The sequence below is a fragment of the Crocodylus siamensis genome, chromosome 9, assembly GCF_052110815.1.
Source record: "Crocodylus siamensis isolate JL-2025a chromosome 9, ASM5211081v1, whole genome shotgun sequence".
NCBI lineage: Eukaryota > Metazoa > Chordata > Crocodylia > Crocodylidae > Crocodylus > Crocodylus siamensis.
In genome coordinates this window covers 50,477,904-50,495,733 of record NC_143403.1, presented here as the reverse complement: position 1 = coordinate 50,495,733, position 17,830 = coordinate 50,477,904, and the positions used below count along the sequence as shown (strand labels likewise).

The following is a 17,830-nucleotide window of genomic DNA, read 5'->3' as shown; positions in this document are numbered from 1 at the left end:
TCTCTCCATTAACTAATGGAGCTCTTCTTAAACAGCTCTTCCAAGGAAGGACATTACACTACCCGCTGATTAGCTCCAAAAAGCCTGTCTGCCTCTGTCCTCTCCCAAAGCATGGACCACCAGCATGTGGTCTGCTAGTTAATGCTGAGGTGTGTGTGTAAGGCGGCGGGGAGGGGAGAATAATCCCTGCTTAGCAGGGAGAAGCCAGGCAGACTGCAAGTCTGTGCTGATCTGCAGCCAGGAAGCAGAGGGGAGGGGCCAACCCTGCTGTGCAGCAAAGAGCTCCACCCAACCCAGAGAGCATGCTGGGATGCTGGCAGTGTCTGATTTATGTTAAACCAGGAAGTGGTCTGGGACAGACGTAGCATAAACTGGTTTGAGCCAAATCAGTGAAGTCTGGTACTATATTCAACCAGGTTTATCTCAAACTGGTTTCGGCCATTTTCAAACAGGTGTATGTGCACTGAACATCTGTTCTGTTACAGGTTTAAACCAGTTTCTGATCACTTAAACCAGTTTATGTGTAACGTTTGTCCCTGGCCTGTCTTGAAATCTCTGCCATTTCTCTTCCCACTACAAGGGCTCACATAGCAGCCAATAGTCATCATGATGGCCAATGGAGTTGCTGTGATGCAATTGTACTGTTTCTTCCTTTCTTCCCCGCACAAAAACCTAGCCATAGCCCTCACCTCCTGCAAGAGGATGAGAGCACAACCTTGGTTACACTTCCAAGCCACTTGTCATCTTACAGAATGGAGGATGGGGGCTGTGAAACTGTAATAGGGGATCCCTGACCCCATTAGGTGGAATAAATGAAGAAAGGGGGGACTGGCACCTTTTAAGGGCAGGGCTCCTTCAGCTGAAAGGGGTGGAGCCTGGCACTATAAAAGCTCAGTTCCAGGGACAAGCTGGCAGTCAGGCCCTGGCACAGCTGAGGGAAGAAACTCCTTGCCAAGACCTGAAGAAGCTGAACTACGAACCGTGAGTAGGCTTAGGAGGGCTAGACCTGGGATAAATCCCAGTGGGAGTGAATAAAAGCCTGAGGAGGGCCTGGGGAAAGGGACCCCAGTGGGAACTGATTTGTTTGTATTTTTTTATGGTTTTGCAAAATAAATGCCTGGCCATGAGGCATGGGGTGGCTGGATGGGGTATTAGGAGACCACTGAGGACACATGTGGAGTGCAGTCAACTTTTTTTATTTATAGCTATTTTGATAACTTCTGGATAACTGATAAGGAGGCCACGTGGCCAGTAGGACTGATAAGGCAGGGCTGGTTGGGAATTGACTGATAAGGAGGGCCCAGGCACAGTGGGACTGGCTAATATGGTGAGACTGACTGATAAAGGGGGATTGCACCCCGATGGGACTGACTGATAAGAGGCGGGACTGACTGATAAGAGGGAGGGGAGCACACACCCAGTGAAACTGAGAGCTTAATCCATATTAATCATAAACATCAAGACATGGCAGGAAGGAATCACTAGGTCATCAAGAAATTGGGAGAGCAAGTAGGTAAGGACTGACTGCCAGGAGCAACAAAGCACTGCAGGACACCCCTTTGCCCTGCTACATGTGGTGCATTGGTCAGGAACAGTTGTATAGGTGAGAACTTAAGGGCCACAGGGATGAAGGAGCAATTCAGTAAGACCTTAAAAAAACATGTTGAAGATATGTATAGGACAGGCCCCAAACACTGGGATCAGATGTTGGCCCCACTAATGTTTGCTGTGATGGAAGATCCGCAGGCCTCAACAGGCTATTCCCTTTCTGAACTGGCTGCCACAGAGAATTGTAGACATCATTAAAGAAAACTAGGAAGAACAGAAAAACCTGACCCAGAATCCCATGCATAACATGCGTTGCAAAGAAGAGGGTTAACTGAGACTTGAGTTTGCAACACTACTACTTCACAACAGAGCAAAGACCAGAAAAGAAGCACATAAATGAGGACTTCTTTTCCAGGAAGAGTTAAAACAAGAAGTATCCAATGAACAGGCCCCAGCCCCAAGACAAGGATGAAGGAAGGGGAGCATGTAAGGGACCCTGGGCTGCATTAGGTGTTGTGAGTGAGGAAAAGGCACCTTCTAAGGCCTGGGGCTGCATAAGCTCAGTTCTGGGAATAACTGACAGGCAGGCCCTGGCACAGCTGAGTGAAAGAGCTTTTTGCCAAGACCTGAAGAATCTGGGCTACAGACTGTGACTAGGCTTAGGAGGGCTGGAGCTGGGATGAACCCCAGTGGAAGTTAATAGATGCCAGGGGAAAGGCATCCCAACAGGAACTGAGTTTTTTTGATGTTTTTTTATTGTTTTGCAAAGTGGTCACCTGGCCACAAGGATGTAGGTACGTGGGGGAGCTGGATGGGAAGGTGGAAGGCTAGTGAGGGCACCTATAGCAAGTGCAGTGAATGTTTGTTATTTAGACATATTTCATAGAATCAGAGAAAATTAGGGTTTGAAGGGAGAGCAACTCCTGCAAAACTGATAAGGGGCCCCTGCGGGCCTGGTGGGACTGACTGATAAGGAGGCTGCAGCCTAACTTGCGAAAATTAGAGAAACTGGCATAGAGTGTTGAGCCCAAGGAGCTGATTGGGCTGAAAACCAGTAGGACTGATAGTGGACAGAAGAGGGGTCACATTGCAGGGGACTAAGCAGAGGTGGCCCTATGATGTGATCACTGAAAGAGAGCACCTAAGGTTGCCCCTGGCTGAACCATGAGCCTACTCAATCATAAAGGCATGGCAGATGGGAACTTCAGGAGGGCAAGCTGACCACCAGAGGACACCCACGAGCCTGCAACAGGATCTAACTGAGAGTATCTACTTGCATATTTCTCCTGGCAAGTGATTTCCCCAGCTGGGCCAGTTCTAAAGGGAGTGAAGCTGAGTAAGGACCCAAAGAACTTGGACACCCCACAAAGGGGACATCACTCGCTTAGCAACAGTGTCTTTTTAAAGTGTGTGTGTGTCTTAAGGAGCCAGAATTAATCCCCCAGGAAATGCAATTCATGAGAGAGGTGCAGTGCACACAGGGTTCAGGGGAGGCACTTGCCCCTCCTTTCCCAGAACAGGTCATAGCCCAGGCTGAAAGTAAGAGTGAGACAGGAGGTCTCTGGGGCAAGCTGGTGGGAGCTGCTACTGGGCCTTGCTGCACTGCACTGCACTGCATCATGCTGGCCAGCTGGACTCTGTGCCCTGCAGTGAACCACTCCTTTCCTCCCTTCCCCTCCCCCACCCCCAAGGCTGCCCTTTCACTTTTACTTTCCTCCCCACCCTCCCTCTCCCTTTCCTTTTTAGGCAATGTGATGAAAGAGCAGCTTCTGCTAAGGTGGGAAACTTGTACATTTGATGTTTTTGTACAAAGCCCTCATTCAACAAATCTCTTTTGCATTGAAAGGCATCTAATGTCTAGACCTCACCCTTAAAGCCCTGAGCGGCATAAGAGGTCTTCAGAGTGAGAAGGAATATGACCCTTAGTCTCAGTGCCTCAAAATTGCTCCAGGGATAAGTACATTACAGACCAAGGGTGTTCAGACCCCATGGTGATGGAAGCTATAAAAGCATCTTTCTAAAGCAGTGGTTCTCAACCCAGGCAGCACTAGGCTCAAGCATCACATTTATTATGGTTATTCATGTTTATTTTTTCTAGTTCGTTTAAAACATATGTTTCCAGTCTCTTTTTTTGTGATGGTTTCTTGGGCCCTTCATAGCACATTCCTGGCATTGCTACTCCTAGATTATCCATGACCAAAGCTTATCCAACCTCCTCTTGAAAGCCTCCCGTGAAGGAGATTCCACAGCTTCCCTAGGCACTCTGTTCCACCGCCTCGCTGTTCTACTGCTGACACAGAGTGTCCTGATATCCAGTCTAAAACAGTCTCATATTCCCACAATATTCCCACCCTTTGGAGTGTGAAAAACGGGGGGGGAGGAAATACAATAGTCTTAGTTTATTTTGGACTTTCCTAGCATTTTGCAGAAAAAACAATTAGAACAACAGGGGTTTTTGTCCAATTGTAAGTTCATATCTGTTGAGGTACCTTTTCTCTGCGTGCTAAGGATGTCACAGACAATAGTAACTCAGATACAGTAGTCACTCTAACCTCCTCAAAGAGTTTACTTTCCAGATGGATGGACAAACAAGCAGACAGGAGGAGAAATGTTTAAGTAGGTCATGACAACCATGTACAACGTGCCAGCAAAGCATGCTATGGCCACCTTCTAGTGGCTGGTCTATATCAAGGATATAAAGCCCTGATGGCTGTTTGCTACTGGAAGTCCCCCCACAAGCCTGGGGGGATCTTTTGGTACTGGAGGTCTAACCAGTTTTTCTGCTGATAACTTCTGATAACATTCACAGGCATCTGGATATCTTTGGGATGCTACTTCTTACTCCTCTGAGGGGAAGTTTGGGCTTCTAGTCATAAGCGGTGGGGGGAAATATTATTGGGGGGGGGACCCCCTGCCCCTCCCTCCGCATAGGGCTGATGTGCACTGGTGCTCTATGCAGTGGCAGAGGAGTGGCTGCCTGCCAAGTGGTGCTGGGCACTGCAGGATGGTGGTGCTGTAGTGCTGCTGCTATTGCCAGCCGCCACAAAAAGGTTCAGCCCCAGCCTTCTGCTGCGTATGCTTCCAGTTCCCCCAGGGTGGTGGGTTTTGAGAGAGATGGAGAGTCAACAGGGACATGGCAAACTGGATTCATACACACCAACCACATGGTACTGAAAACAAGGACAGAAGAATGCAAAGAGATGATAGGACTTGAATACAATCCACTGACTGACTTGGAGTCAAACGGGAGTTTGACTCCATTTACATCAGGTACATTCAGACCCCGTTTACGTCAGCTTTGAGTTTGGTCCCTCGGGTTCCATTCTTCCAGTGCAGGTAACATGCTGATGCGATCCAGACTTAAGGTAGCAGCCTGTTTTCCAGCTCAGAGAAGAATCCTGCCCCATCCAAGACTCTTCCTAGCTACAACACATCAATTAGACCAACTTTACTTACCCAGGTCTGCCACTCCCTGAAACACTTCCCCTTTAGTCCCCCTGTTCCAGGCTGTCCTGCCCCATCCCTCTAGGGCTGCTTTCTCAGGTGATAGAAAACACCTGGCCCCTTCCCAGCCGGGTCTGATCATTGTTCAGATCTAACTCAACCTTTACGAGGCTTCAGAGCTAGCAGGGCACTGGATGGGGCAGCTCAGTCCCCTGCAATTCAAGGCAGATGCAGGCTATCATCATATCAATTCAAAGCTTTTCTCCACAGCCAGGAAGGGTAGAAACAATGTTTTTTTAAAAAGGAGCTGTGGCCTGCAGTACAAATCCCTGGCAAAGGCAGACTGTCACAGGCTCACACAAGACTCAGAGGCACTTACATGTCTTGTTTTCTTTCCTTAGTCCTCAGAATGATTTTTGAGAGGAACCTGCATGTAGCCACACCACTAAGGGAAAGCACTGCCCTCTCCAAAGTGGCTAACACCAAAGTCTACCTCAAGCTGGACAGTGCTCAGCCCTCTGGCTCATTTAAGATCCGGGGCATTGGCCACTTCTGTAAAACGGTATGGAGCCTGGGAACTGGAGGCCTGGGAAAAGGAGCATAGTCATGGAATAGCGGGGAAGGAGGAATGCATAGTACAACCAAGATGTGCTGTTGCTAGGTGGTGGCTGGATCCATTTGTAGCAGGCACAGAAAGGCATTCATATGTTGTAGGCAGTGTTGGCTCAGAAAGCCAGCTTCTAACCTGGGATGACTGAGGAAAACCTGCCCTGGATTTCTGTGCCCATCTAGGATGGAGTATGGAGATGGCCCCTGGGAGGAGAGAACTGGAAAGAACAAGAACAGAGTTGGCAGGGATACTCACTATGCTCACTGCCTCTTAGCAATGAGCAGAACTGGATGGAGTTTACCAGATGGTGGGATGGCAGCACACATCAGTCCCAAAACAGACACACAAGTCTACCCACCCAGCCACCTACCCCCAGAGGAAACTGGGGGTGGGGAATTGATGGGCCAGGACTGAGTGAGAGTCATGGAAATGGATATAGGAGGTGGCACGAATGCATGGGAGGTGGCATGGTGGCTCTGACAGCACTGTGGACCATAGTGAAGGTACCAAAAAGCAGAGAGGGCCTAGAGTATAATGCAGGGCACAATGACCTGGAATAAACAGCTCAAATGTAGAACCAGGAGAGGGGCCACTCTCACAGGGTCATCGGGGTCATTACCAGCTCCCACTCATTCCTCTTCCTTTATCTCCACAGAAGGCGAAGAGCGGCTGTACGCAGTTTGTATGCGCTTCAGGTGACATATGCCAATCTGGGACACTAGCTCTCTCAGGGTGGAGCAGTAGGTAGCTGATGTATCACACCAGAACCTCCTGGACTTGGCTTCTCCCCTTGTGCATATGTGTAAATAAGAGTCACAGGGGGCATCTACACATGTGTTTAGCTGTCTACACACTCAGCAGTAGTTTACATGTGTCTACACGCTCAGCAGTAAAGTGTCACCATCTACACATGTGGCACTTTTAGGCCAGGATAGATTAACTCCACCATATGATAGTATTGCCCAATACAAGTATTATCCTATGGTGGAGTTATTAGTGCACCACAATGCACATGTAGATGGTGACTGGGGCTGGCCGGGGCACAAGAGTGCTACAGCATGGGGGCTGCCTCCTGGCTGGCCTCGCACTGTATCATCCTCAGTTTCCTCATACCTGAGCCAGCCCCTCTGCAGCATGTTGAGCTGGGGCAGAGCAGCTCCAGACTGACAGGCTGACCCCTTGGACTCCCTGCCAGCTGGGGCTGCACCACTCTGCCTCAAGGTGCTGTACTCCCAGGCACACATATACACATTCCTGGCAGTGATTAAATTCTGATGCAAATTGCACCAGAATTTATTCAGTCATGCTACATGTAGGTGTACCCATAGAGATGTGCAGAAAGCCCTAAGTGTGTGACAAGCTGTGTCCTGCTGGCTGGTACTTGTAGTGGCATGATGATTGCAAAGAGCCACGTGGTGTGGATATATAGGCTGGGGGGAATATAGGCTGGAGAGTTTTATGCAGCTTTGGCCATGTGGGAGCTCAGCACTTAATTTCCTACTCTGTTCTGAACCCCCCCACCCATGTCCTTGCATGCAGGATTTGCCCTTCTGCTGGCAGAGTGCAGGATTCTCAGCCCAGCATAACTGGGAATGGAAATTTGGACAGGACTAGACTCACGGTGGCTGGGCCATACTGTCTGGTGTGACTTCACAGCAAATCATCTATTGCAAGTGATTTAGAAAAACTATGTAATTCCCTGTGAGCTCCTGGCTTCAGGGTGCTCAGTTCCAAAAAAGCCTGCTACTAACTTGACTGAAAGTTGACATTCACACAGGCTCTGATGGGAGAGGGCATGGCTACTGACTGGATTAATCATGACCTCCCCAGGGCACACCCATTACTATGCCCCTGCTAGGCAGACCCCAGGACAGGCTAGGGAAACTATGGGAGAGATGATCCCCAGGATAAGGGAGGGAGTGCTACAGATTCTGCTGAATAGGGAGGAGTTGTGACACTTGATGCTGCTGTTTTTAGGTGGTAATGCTGGCATGGCAGCTGCCTACTCAGCCAGGAATCTGGGTATCCCTGCTACCATCCTTGTTCCCAGATCCACCCCAGATTTCACCATCCAGCAGCTGAAGGATGAGGGAGCCACTGTTGAAATCGTGGGAGAGGTAGGTGTGTTTCTAGCAGAGGGAGTGTACAAGAAACCTGTCTGTCTGTGCTGGGAGGTTCCATATTTCTCAGTCTACCCAGAACCAGCGCACAGCTAGATCTGGAGCGCAGATCACGTTGTGGACTGTGAGGTACATTGCTCTGTACACGTGCCCCCATGAGTGGTCCCTGCTGAGGTCTCTGCTGTAGAGCAAAGAGACTAAGGGAGGGGGAGTTATGCCCACATCCATGCCAGTTGTTCACATCAAGTTGTGTAACTATCACCCACAGCCTTCAGGAATCCATGGGGAGAGACCCATTACTTCTCCAGTCCCCATCCTCCTAAATGGTAAAAGACAAACTGCGCTGATGTTTCTGCATGGACTGGTGTCAAATAAAATATCTGTCTGCTCTGTAGGCAGTGGATGAAACCACTGAAGAAGCCAAGGAGCTGGTGAAGAACAACCCTAAATGGGTCTATGTTCCCCCTTTTGATGACCCCCTCATCTGGTAAGTGACCTGTGGCACAAGAGGGGTGGCTGGTGGGAGCTGGAAGTACCACACCTTTAAGTCCCTGTTGGTTAATAACCTGCCTGGTGCCCTGGCTAGCTAGGGGCAGTAGAGCTAAATCTATCAGCCTGTTGCCCCAAAGGGGCCACTATGTGCCCATGATGGGGTGGAGTCTCTAACGAGATGATGCCAAGGCAAAAATGTGCCCTTTGTTGAAGCTGCATTAGCATGGTCACCATCGGTGTGCTAGGATGAAGCTCACAAGGAGGATTGCATGCATCTATTCACCACCCACTACTGAGGATGCAGGTTCCTCATAGTGCATCTTCAAATCAATGAGTCCACAGCAGACAGTGCTGCTAGCCTGGCTGGGGTACTTGCGTATTGGCCCCAAGCTGAGCTACAGAACATATCACTTGAGCTAAGAGTGGGAATTGAGATCCATGTCAGGGTTTGCTTAGCCCAGGGCTGTCCAGCTTCTCAGCAGCTGGGGGGCCATGTACCCCACAGACCGCAGCAGCATGGGCTACATCATCATTGGCTACAGCCACCCTGGGCCACTTGTTGCACATGTGCCCTTTCCCCACCCCCAACCTACTGCACTGCCTCACCCTCAGCACCCTGGCTGCAGGCTCCCTTGCTACATAGCACCATGTGGGCACTCCAGGCTGCTGGATCCCCCAGCCTCATGGACTGCCCTGCCCTGCCCTGGCCTGGCCCCTGTGCCCGGGGCAGAAAGTGGAAGTCAGAGGAGGGAAGGGGAGCCCAGAGTTCCCCAGTGCTGCTGCTACCAGAGTAATGGGGGGAGCGGCAGCTGGGTGAGAGCCTGAGGGGCAAAAATTAACCCCTTGTGGGCCACATGCAGCGTAGGAAACACCAGTTGGACAGCTCTGGTTTAGCCCATCATCTGACTGACATCAGCTAGGGGCCTGCCCTCAGCTTTCAGCTAATGACAGGCCACCAAGAACAGTGTGGCTCTCCAGTGCAGCCTGAGGCTAATATACCAGACTGGGCCAGAGCCTGCTTCTCCAGCTCTGCTGATAAGCGGAAGTTTCATCTAAGTCAGTGAGAAGATGCTGGGACAACTGCAGACTCAGGACCCACATTGTCTGAGGCCCCATGCACAGCTCAGTCTGGGCTGTTCATCCTGGTTCATCTCTACTCCTGACCTTTCTTTCCCCACAACACTGACTGCTCCTACTGTCTCCTTGCAGGGAGGGACACACATCCATGGTGAGGGAGATGAAGAAAAGCATGGACTCCAAGCCCGGGGCAGTGGCCCTATCTGTGGGAGGAGGGGGTATGCTGTGCGGAGTGATCCAGGGCCTCCGGGAGGTGGGCTGGAAGGATGTGCCCGTTATTGCCATGGAGACTAAAGGGGCACACAGCCTGAATGCAACCATGGCTGCTGGGAAGCTGGTGACACTGCCAGAAATCACCAGGTGAGTGGGCGCAGAGGGGAGGAATGTCGGTGGGGAAAGGGGAGCATTGTTCTGGGCCGGCAGCTTGTGACCCAGTATTTAAGAAGAGGGGCCATGGCAGCAGGACAGAAAAATCATCCAAGCCACAATGGGGAGATGCTCCTGGTCTGACGGAGTTTCTCCTCCACGTTCTCTATGCTGCAGCCCAGCTGCCTTGGATTCTATATGCGCTTTGTCTTTGATCATTCCCCATCGCACTGCACTCCCATGCCAGGGCATCTCTACCCAGGCATACATGCTCTCAAATGGCATAGTGATCCTATGGGGCCAAGAAGAGATGGGAGACAGTTCTCCATGCTGCTCTCCCCTCACTAAAGACAACTACTTTGTGATCTAGGAGGAAGCAGGAAACAGCTTATGCTGGTGGTGGGTATCTCATGCCAGCTGTCTGCTGCCCTTGCCATGGAGCAAAAGGGAGAAGGGGGAACCTGAGGAGAGAGAGAGACAAAAGGAAGTTGTTCTGATATGGGATTGTTCACTGCTGCCCCCTCACCATGTGACCATAGCACTGGAGACTGGACTTAGCACTGCCCTGAGGGTGCAGCATCAGCCAAGTCCCCAGCTCTGCCTAGAAGGTTGCTGGAGGCAGCAGGGACTTACTCCCCAGCTGGCTCTAAACCAGCTTCTTGCACACTTGCCCCATGATCCTTAAAAGGAGCTGGTAACAGATGTAACAGGGGCACTTCCTGGGGACTCTACTATCACTAAGAACTCTTTCTTCCTCCTCTCCCCTCCTGGCTGCAGTGTCGCTATGACCCTCGGGGTAAAGAGAGTGGCAGCTGAGGCACTGAGGCTGGCCCAAGAGCACCCTGTCTTCTCAGAAGTCATCACAGACCAAGAGGCCATTGTAGCTATTGAAAAGTTTGTGGGTATGTAACAGGCCTGTATGTGTGGGCATACACATATGCATGCACTCACACACACACAATGGGAGGTCTTTGCTGCTCATCAGCAATGTACACAGTGGCTAGCAGCGAGGCCAGTCATCGGAGGGTGTGCCCCCCAGTTATCTGCCTTGATGTGTACTAGCATTAGCCACCTTCTGTCCCATCCTGAAGCCAGCCTCACTGCACACACAGTGGCTGACTGCTTCAATACCTAGCCACCCCCATTAAATCTCCCTCCAGTGGATGATCTGGGGTAAAGGGCTCCTCCTCCCTCCTCTTCTTACCTACAATGCTACTGGTGTCGTAGTGCCAGGCCAAGCCAGTAGTGGTTCTTTCAGATCCTTTCAAGGGTGCTGTGGGGTGCCACATAGTGTTGGTACTGTTAGGTGTGCAGACATGATTCACAGAATAAACCCAGAGATTACTGCAAACAGGAATCCATAGTGTTCAAAATGTTCTGACTTGCTGTGAAATTTCTGGGTGTCCCCCTACAAGCACACACATGCAGGGGCATGAGTTTCCCTTGAGACAAATAGCAGCATCCCATATTTGTGCCACTACTATTTGGCCCTGGGCACGCCCTGCATGTGCAGTCCGGTGTGTGGCAAAGGAACCCAGATAGGGGAGAGGAAGTTGGGGCAGCACCTGTGGTGGCCCCAGCACCATTACCTGGGGCTCTGGGCATCTCTTGGGGCAGCAGCAGCACCAAACCAGCTGCATAGATCCTGGCCAGCAGCCAGAGCGTGGTTTTGGCTGGCCAGACTCTGGTTTTTGGAGGCTCATTCTGCTACCACATGTGCCGCACCACTTTTTTTACCAGAGGTTTGGGGTTTTTTTGGTACTAGGATCTCGTGGTGTCAAAAAAACACTGCTACACTGCAAATTAGCAGTACAGCGCATGGGTGCACATGTGCTGCATGAAGTTTGCAGCACCTCAAATGTGCCCTCTGAGTTCTTTGCAACAGAAGAATTGCTGTAATATTTTTTGATAGGCAAAAAACAAGTTAAAACTAAGAGCTGGCATTTTCCAAAGGATGCTTTGAGTTCAATTATGGGTGTCTTGAATCTAAAAAGGTTGAGAAACAGTGCCAGTGCCAGTGAGAACCTGCCTGACACTCAAGACTCGAGGGTGAAAGGAACAAGAGTGTCCCCTGCTAGTCATTATCCAGCAGCTGCCTACATGGTTTTGATGCTACTAAAAACCAGCAAGATCTGTGGCACCTTTGACAATGATCAAACAAGTCATTTTCTCCAGGTCTCACACCCAGGAAGAGTTCTCATGAACTCTTCACAGTCACACTAATGCTATTTGGGCCCATTCTGTCCATATGCCCATTCTCAGAAAGCTGCCTCAAGAGGGTGTGGTCTTACTTTGATCCAGACCAGAGTTTAAGCCTAAAACCTACTCTTTGAAGATGACAAGTGCAAGAAATCCAAGAACCAGCAACTTCTCCCCTTCCATGATAGGGGGTTCATCATGGGTCCTACCCAGGGGTTGGCCCAGCAGCTGGATCTGTGTCCCTCCCAACCTGGCATAGATATGGGGAAGAGCAGCAGGAGAAGGAACTTCCCCTACCTGCATTTGATGGGCAGCCACCCCTTGTGGAAGGCACCACCCCCACCACATGGACACCCCTGCAGGAGGACAAGCGTGTCAGAAGATTGTGCCCCGCTTCTGTGAACGTCTGTCTAGACTCTTGCCTCCAACCCCTTGCTCTGCGCAGATATAGGAACGGGGAGGGAGGGGAGCACCCAAGCTGCCCCTCAGGGTGGTAGATAACCTTTCCCGGTCTCTTTTCCCCCTGCTGCAGATGATGAGAAGATCCTGGTGGAGCCAGCCTGTGGGGCAACACTGAGTGCTGTCTACAGCAATGTGGTGCAGAAGCTACAGGCCAAAGGGAAGCTGGATGCCATGCTGAGCTCCCTTGTGATCATTGTGTGTGGTGGCAACAACATCAGCCTGACTGAGCTTCAGCACCTCAAAAAGAAGCTGAGCATCTAGAAGTTCAGTGTAGGCAGGGCTGTGGGTGCTTGGGGCAGAGCTTGGTGGTGCTGAAGTTTTATATGGGCCCTATTTTTAAGCATAATGATACTTTTGGCAGTCACTGCACTGGCAATGCTATAGGGCTCTAACTCATCACAACACCCTTCCCCCTGTGTCAGACAGCCTGAGGGCTCCAGATCTAGTACTTCAGGGCCTGGCTTCATGACTAGCTCAGAGGTCAGGAAGAAATGGCTCCCCCCTTCCCACCACCCACTGACATAGGTCTGTGGTGCATTATGAGTGGTGGTGCATTCCTGTCAATGGATGCCAGGGTAGCCCTGTTGTCCCAGGTGCCATGCAGACACATGGTGAAAGGTCATCTCTGTTTGCAAACTACACAGACAAAGATGAAAGACAATAAAGAAGCACAGAGAGGGGGGAGCATTTTGCTCAGTCACACAGCAGGATCAGGAATAGAGCCCAGCTCTCCCGAGTCCTACCCAGTGTTGTGACCTCTAGGCCATGCAGTCTGATTGACATACCTTCTGCAGCACTGGATGTCCTCTGCTGTTAGAGACATGTTCCTGGGGCCTGATGGCTCTAGCCCATAGCTGATACACCAGAACAATGTGATACCAATATAGATCAGGTAGTATGCTAGGGTTATTTGTGGTGTCTCTGGGCAATATGCCTTGGAGTTGTGCAGTATTGATTGTGTAGTTTTAAGAATAAGTTAGATAAGGACTTTTATGGGATGGTATAGATGGAAATGATCCTGCCTCAAGCAGGGGGTTGGACTAGATGACCACTGGAGGTCCCTTCCAACCTTACTTTTCTATGATTGATCAACCACTGGTGTATATTGAAGAGTGATAACAGGCACCTCCCTGCTTATTCTAGTGGGGTGACACCTGCCCTGATGAAAGCATATGATGGCATAAGATGCCATTAGTCTTTATGCCCTATTGATGGCACAGCCCATGTGTTTTGAAGAGGTGCCTGGTGCTGTCAGACTGTAACCCTTCTAGTGAGCACTAGACAGCAGTGGCAAGGGACAGGTTCAGAATTAGGGTTTTTACACAAATTTTTATCTTAGCTTGAGCCCACACCTAGAAATCTGGAAAAATAAGTGATCATGCTTCCCCACTCACAAGCAATGCTGAACTACAACAGGGGTTACTGAAGGGGGAAAATGGATAACCAGCTAACATTAAGAGCACACGCTGACCAACTATTGACAGTTTGTCACAGTCAGCACTATCAGAGCTCTCTCCCATTTCCACTCAGGGTAAACTCGGTAGCTAGTGCGGGTAGGAAAGCTGCTGGCCCCCAGGTATCCAGTGCCCTCTCAGGATGGCATAGTTACCTCCTGCAGCAAAGAACTCTTTTGCACTGCTGCAAAACAAGTCTAAAGGAGCTGTACTACCTAACCCAGCCAATGGGGGTTGCCACAGCTGTCTGGACACTTCTTTCATGGGTTTAGCATCATACAGTCTTGCCAGCCTGGTCTCTTAGCCAAGGGCACAGGCAACAAGCTGGTCAATCTGTCTGCATCTACCTTTTTCACTTATCACCCTAGTGCACACTGGGCAGGGAGGGGTTGGTGTGCTGGTGGTTTGAAGAGTGCCTCTGATAGCTTGTACCCAGGGCTTAGCTCTCTGTAACACATCCACTTTTTGAATATCTATAATAATAATAAAAGGCTTATTCTGTCTGTCCAGAGCACTCTGATGTTGTTTGATGGCAGCCAATCACAATGCTTACAGAAACAACCAATCAGAGTGCTCTGGACAGACACAATAAGCTTGTTTTTATTATAGATCGGAGACATTTCAAACAGATATGCAGGCAAGTCAGAGCTAGAAGGAAGCACCAGGACCCTCCACCACAGGCTTGGCTGGTATTGCCAAAGGGAAAAAAAACCCCAAAATGCTGAGGGGCCCAATCCTTATTGTTTTTCCCCTGGAGCCTGCCTGCCTCTCCTGCGGCCAGGGAGTGAGCTGCCAGCGGGCCATGAGCTGTAGGGAGTCAGGTGCTTCTCTCCACGGTGGTGGCAGCCCCCAACACCACCCAGGCAAGGTGCCAATGGGTGGGTGCTGTCCACGGGATACCAGCACCACAGAGGGAAGCACCAGGATCCCCTGCAGCTCAGGGGCTGTGCAACCCACTGGCAGCTCTCTCCCCAGCCACAGGAGATGCAGGCAGGCTCTGGGAGGAAAAAAAAAGATCAGGCCTCTCACCACTTTCTTTTTTCCCTCGGCAGAGCCTGCCCACACAAGCTACCGCTAGGTCACACAACCCAGGAGCTGCAGGGGAGCCCGGTGCTTCCCTCCATGACAGTGCTGTCCCCCAGGGCCACCTGGGCAGGGTGCTAGCTGCATGGGTGCAGCCCCAGCTCGCAGGCAGCACCTGCCAGATGCAACACCGCACGGGGATCTGAAAGCCTGGATGTGCTCAGGGAAGCTCGGGTTTGGCAGGCTTCCAGCACCCCATAAACTGTTCCCACTGCCTTCCTGCCTCCTGGGACCACCCAGGAATGAGCTGGCTGCCCCAGAAAGGTGGCAGAAGGGTAGCTGGGTGTGCTGGCACCTGGAGAAGGTGGTGGGGATGGTGCATAGGGCACTGGAAGCCCACCAAGCCCAAGCTTCCCCAAGCATGCCAGGCTTCCAGTGCCCCAGGCACCATCCCCACCACCTTCTCCAGATAGGGCCCTTGTACACCTAAGGAATACTGCTGTAATTTGTTCCATAGCAAACTAAAATAAATGGAAAGTGGTTTAGTTTGCTATGTAAAAAAGTCATTTACATTTAAATAAGTCACAAGGTCAGACTTTTGACAAAATATGTATTTATATTCCTTAGCCTGTGTCTCCAAATGTGCTATTTCTATTGTTTGAAAGTGAAATTTGTTCATATTCAGTTTAAGGCTGTTACGTCTTGCAATTTCCAGTACTCTCCTCCACCACTCCTGATGTTCATTTGGCCCTATTGCCCATAGGCAGAGGGAGAAAATATTATTTGTAGGGGCTGAGGACATACACACACATGCCTAGCAGGTAAGTCCGTAGAGGGGAAGGGATGGGGGGAGAGGGACAGGACATGGGGTCGCAGATCAAGGCCCCCACAGTGAGGGAGGGAGCAGGGCAGGGGCGGGGGTGAATGGGGCCCTGAGGCCAGGGCAGATCGTGAGATGGATGGAGCCCAGACAGCTCATCTAGGGGCATGGTGGGGGCTCCCAGGGGAGACATGTGCCTCTCCCCAAATTTGCAAGAAGAGCAGAGGCCGGATGCCTGCTGCGCACTGAGCTCTGTGTCCTGCTGCTGCTACCTCAGGAGCCGCACGTGATGACATGTGCCTGCCGCCACCGGGTAGGCAGGGGACATGGCACAGCCCAGTGGTGGTAGGCACATGGCATCACATGGCTATTGCTGAACCGTCTATCTCTAGTCCACTGACCAGACTGATTTTTAGGGTTCCCAGCTTCTTGTGTGACTTCCAAGGCCTTATTTCTTCCCTTTCATGGGCTGCTGAGCCTCCCTAGGCTCTCTGGAATCACTCCTCTGGGTGTGCAGGGTGCACCCCTCAAGGCACTGAAGGATTGCCCCTCTTGGGCAGCATAAGAATTATGTGACCCCCCTGCAGGTGCTATGGGATTGCTGCACCCCCCTACAGGAATTTTGGGACCACCCAAACCACCCCTCACAATGGCTGATGCCCTAAACCACTTGGATCGTCACTCAGTATCTGGTCCACCCCTGGGCACCAGACCGTCGTGGTTCCCCCCAGGCACCAGACCAGACTGAAACCACTGTGGCAGGCCAGTAGCGAGTGCTCCTGCACTGAGCCACCCACCTCACTGCACCTGACCACCTTCCAGGCTCTGAGTGCCTCCCTGGGGGCACCTCATGTCTGGCCAACCCCTCTCCTGGAGCACACCCGCTAGCTTGGGGGTAGAGCTGCCACCACCCAGGAATGAGCTTGATTCTGGCTCTGTGCCCCCTGGGAAACACAGTCCTAGTAGCCCTCACTTGATTCACTTGAAGAACTTGGGATACTTCCCTCAGTCGGAAGGACAAGTAGTGGTCTCCCTTAGTCAGCCGAACCAAGGGGACCCCACAGCATAATCTAGACCCACTCCCAATAAGTCTCCCACATTAGGTACAAAGGAGAACTTTATTGGTTACACGGAGTAGGGTTGAAATAGAGTACAGAGTTGAGTAGTATCAGAGAAATCCCATAGAGCAAACAGGGTGGCTGGAGTAGCCTTTGATCACGTATCTGAGTTACTGCAAGCTATATCTCTAGTTAGATCTCAGGGAGTTTACTCACAAGTATCATCCAGAGGCAGGCGGAGATTCCCTCTGGAGGCAGGCAGCTCCTTGATCATGAGTTCTGAGAGAGAGAGCAAGTTTCAGATGGTCCAGCTCCTCTCTCTCTCTGAGTTTTCCTCATGGCTGCTGCCCCCTCCTCCTGGGCAGTCCTTAACTTATATAGCCCATATGACCTCATTTACCTGGTCCGATGGAGACCAGCACCTGTTGGCTGTCAGCCAACCAATCTGAACTGCATCACTGGTTGCTAGGCAGACTTGCAGTCTCTAGCCCACCAGGGTGCCCAAGCCCCTCACTCAGGTATGTGATGCCAGTCATGTAGGCAGAGGGAGCAGGTTTCCCCCGTCCCTCGGGAATGTATCCAGCTCAGGTTACCTAAAGAGATAGGGTAAGGTGTGTATCCTCTGCTGGGCCCATCGTAATCAAATTCTCATGGAGCAGAGTTTTTGGGGAGAAACAGAGGTGGCCTTCTGCCACAACCACAACATCAAACACAAGCCCCTCTGTCTATAACAAAACTACTACCTCAGCCTGCGTCAAAATGAGCTGCTAGCCATTAGCTTTCCTACCTGTCTTCAGGCCTAGCACACTCCATTTAATTCTCAGTTACAGGCACCTCTGGAGAGCTCTTCCCTTTTCAGCCTCCATGGGCACAGTGCCTGCCCTGCCTCTGGAGCTACCTTCTCTCTCTCCCAGAGCCCTGTGCCCTTCTGGTCAGGTGACTTCTCTGGGATGCTGGCAAGTGCCTTCTAATTCATCTCATCAACTACTTTCTACGGCAGTGGTTTCCAAACTGTGGGTTGGGACCCCAAATGGGGTTACAGAAACAGCAGATGGGGTTGCAAGAAATAAAATCACTTTAATCCAGGGGTGGACAAAATATGGCCCATGGGCTGATTCATAGATCATTAGGGGCTGGAAGGGACCTTGTAGATCATC

At 51.0% G+C, this 17,830-nt stretch overlaps 1 protein-coding gene across 1 annotated transcript; it reads left to right on the top strand.

The window, feature by feature from the left end:
• The first annotated feature begins 922 nt into the window (after positions 1 to 922).
• Positions 923 to 14,695, top strand: SDS (serine dehydratase). The gene is made up of 8 exons (XM_090062620.1): positions 923 to 981; positions 5,394 to 5,554; positions 6,258 to 6,297; positions 7,580 to 7,719; positions 8,118 to 8,209; positions 9,424 to 9,651; positions 10,435 to 10,559; positions 12,389 to 14,695. The coding sequence occupies exons 2-8, from the start codon at positions 5,402 to 5,404 to the stop codon at positions 12,577 to 12,579; spliced, it is 969 nt and encodes a 322-aa protein (XP_089918746.1). The 5' UTR covers positions 923 to 981; positions 5,394 to 5,401; the 3' UTR covers positions 12,580 to 14,695.
• Positions 14,696 to 17,830: the final 3,135 nt, after the last annotated feature.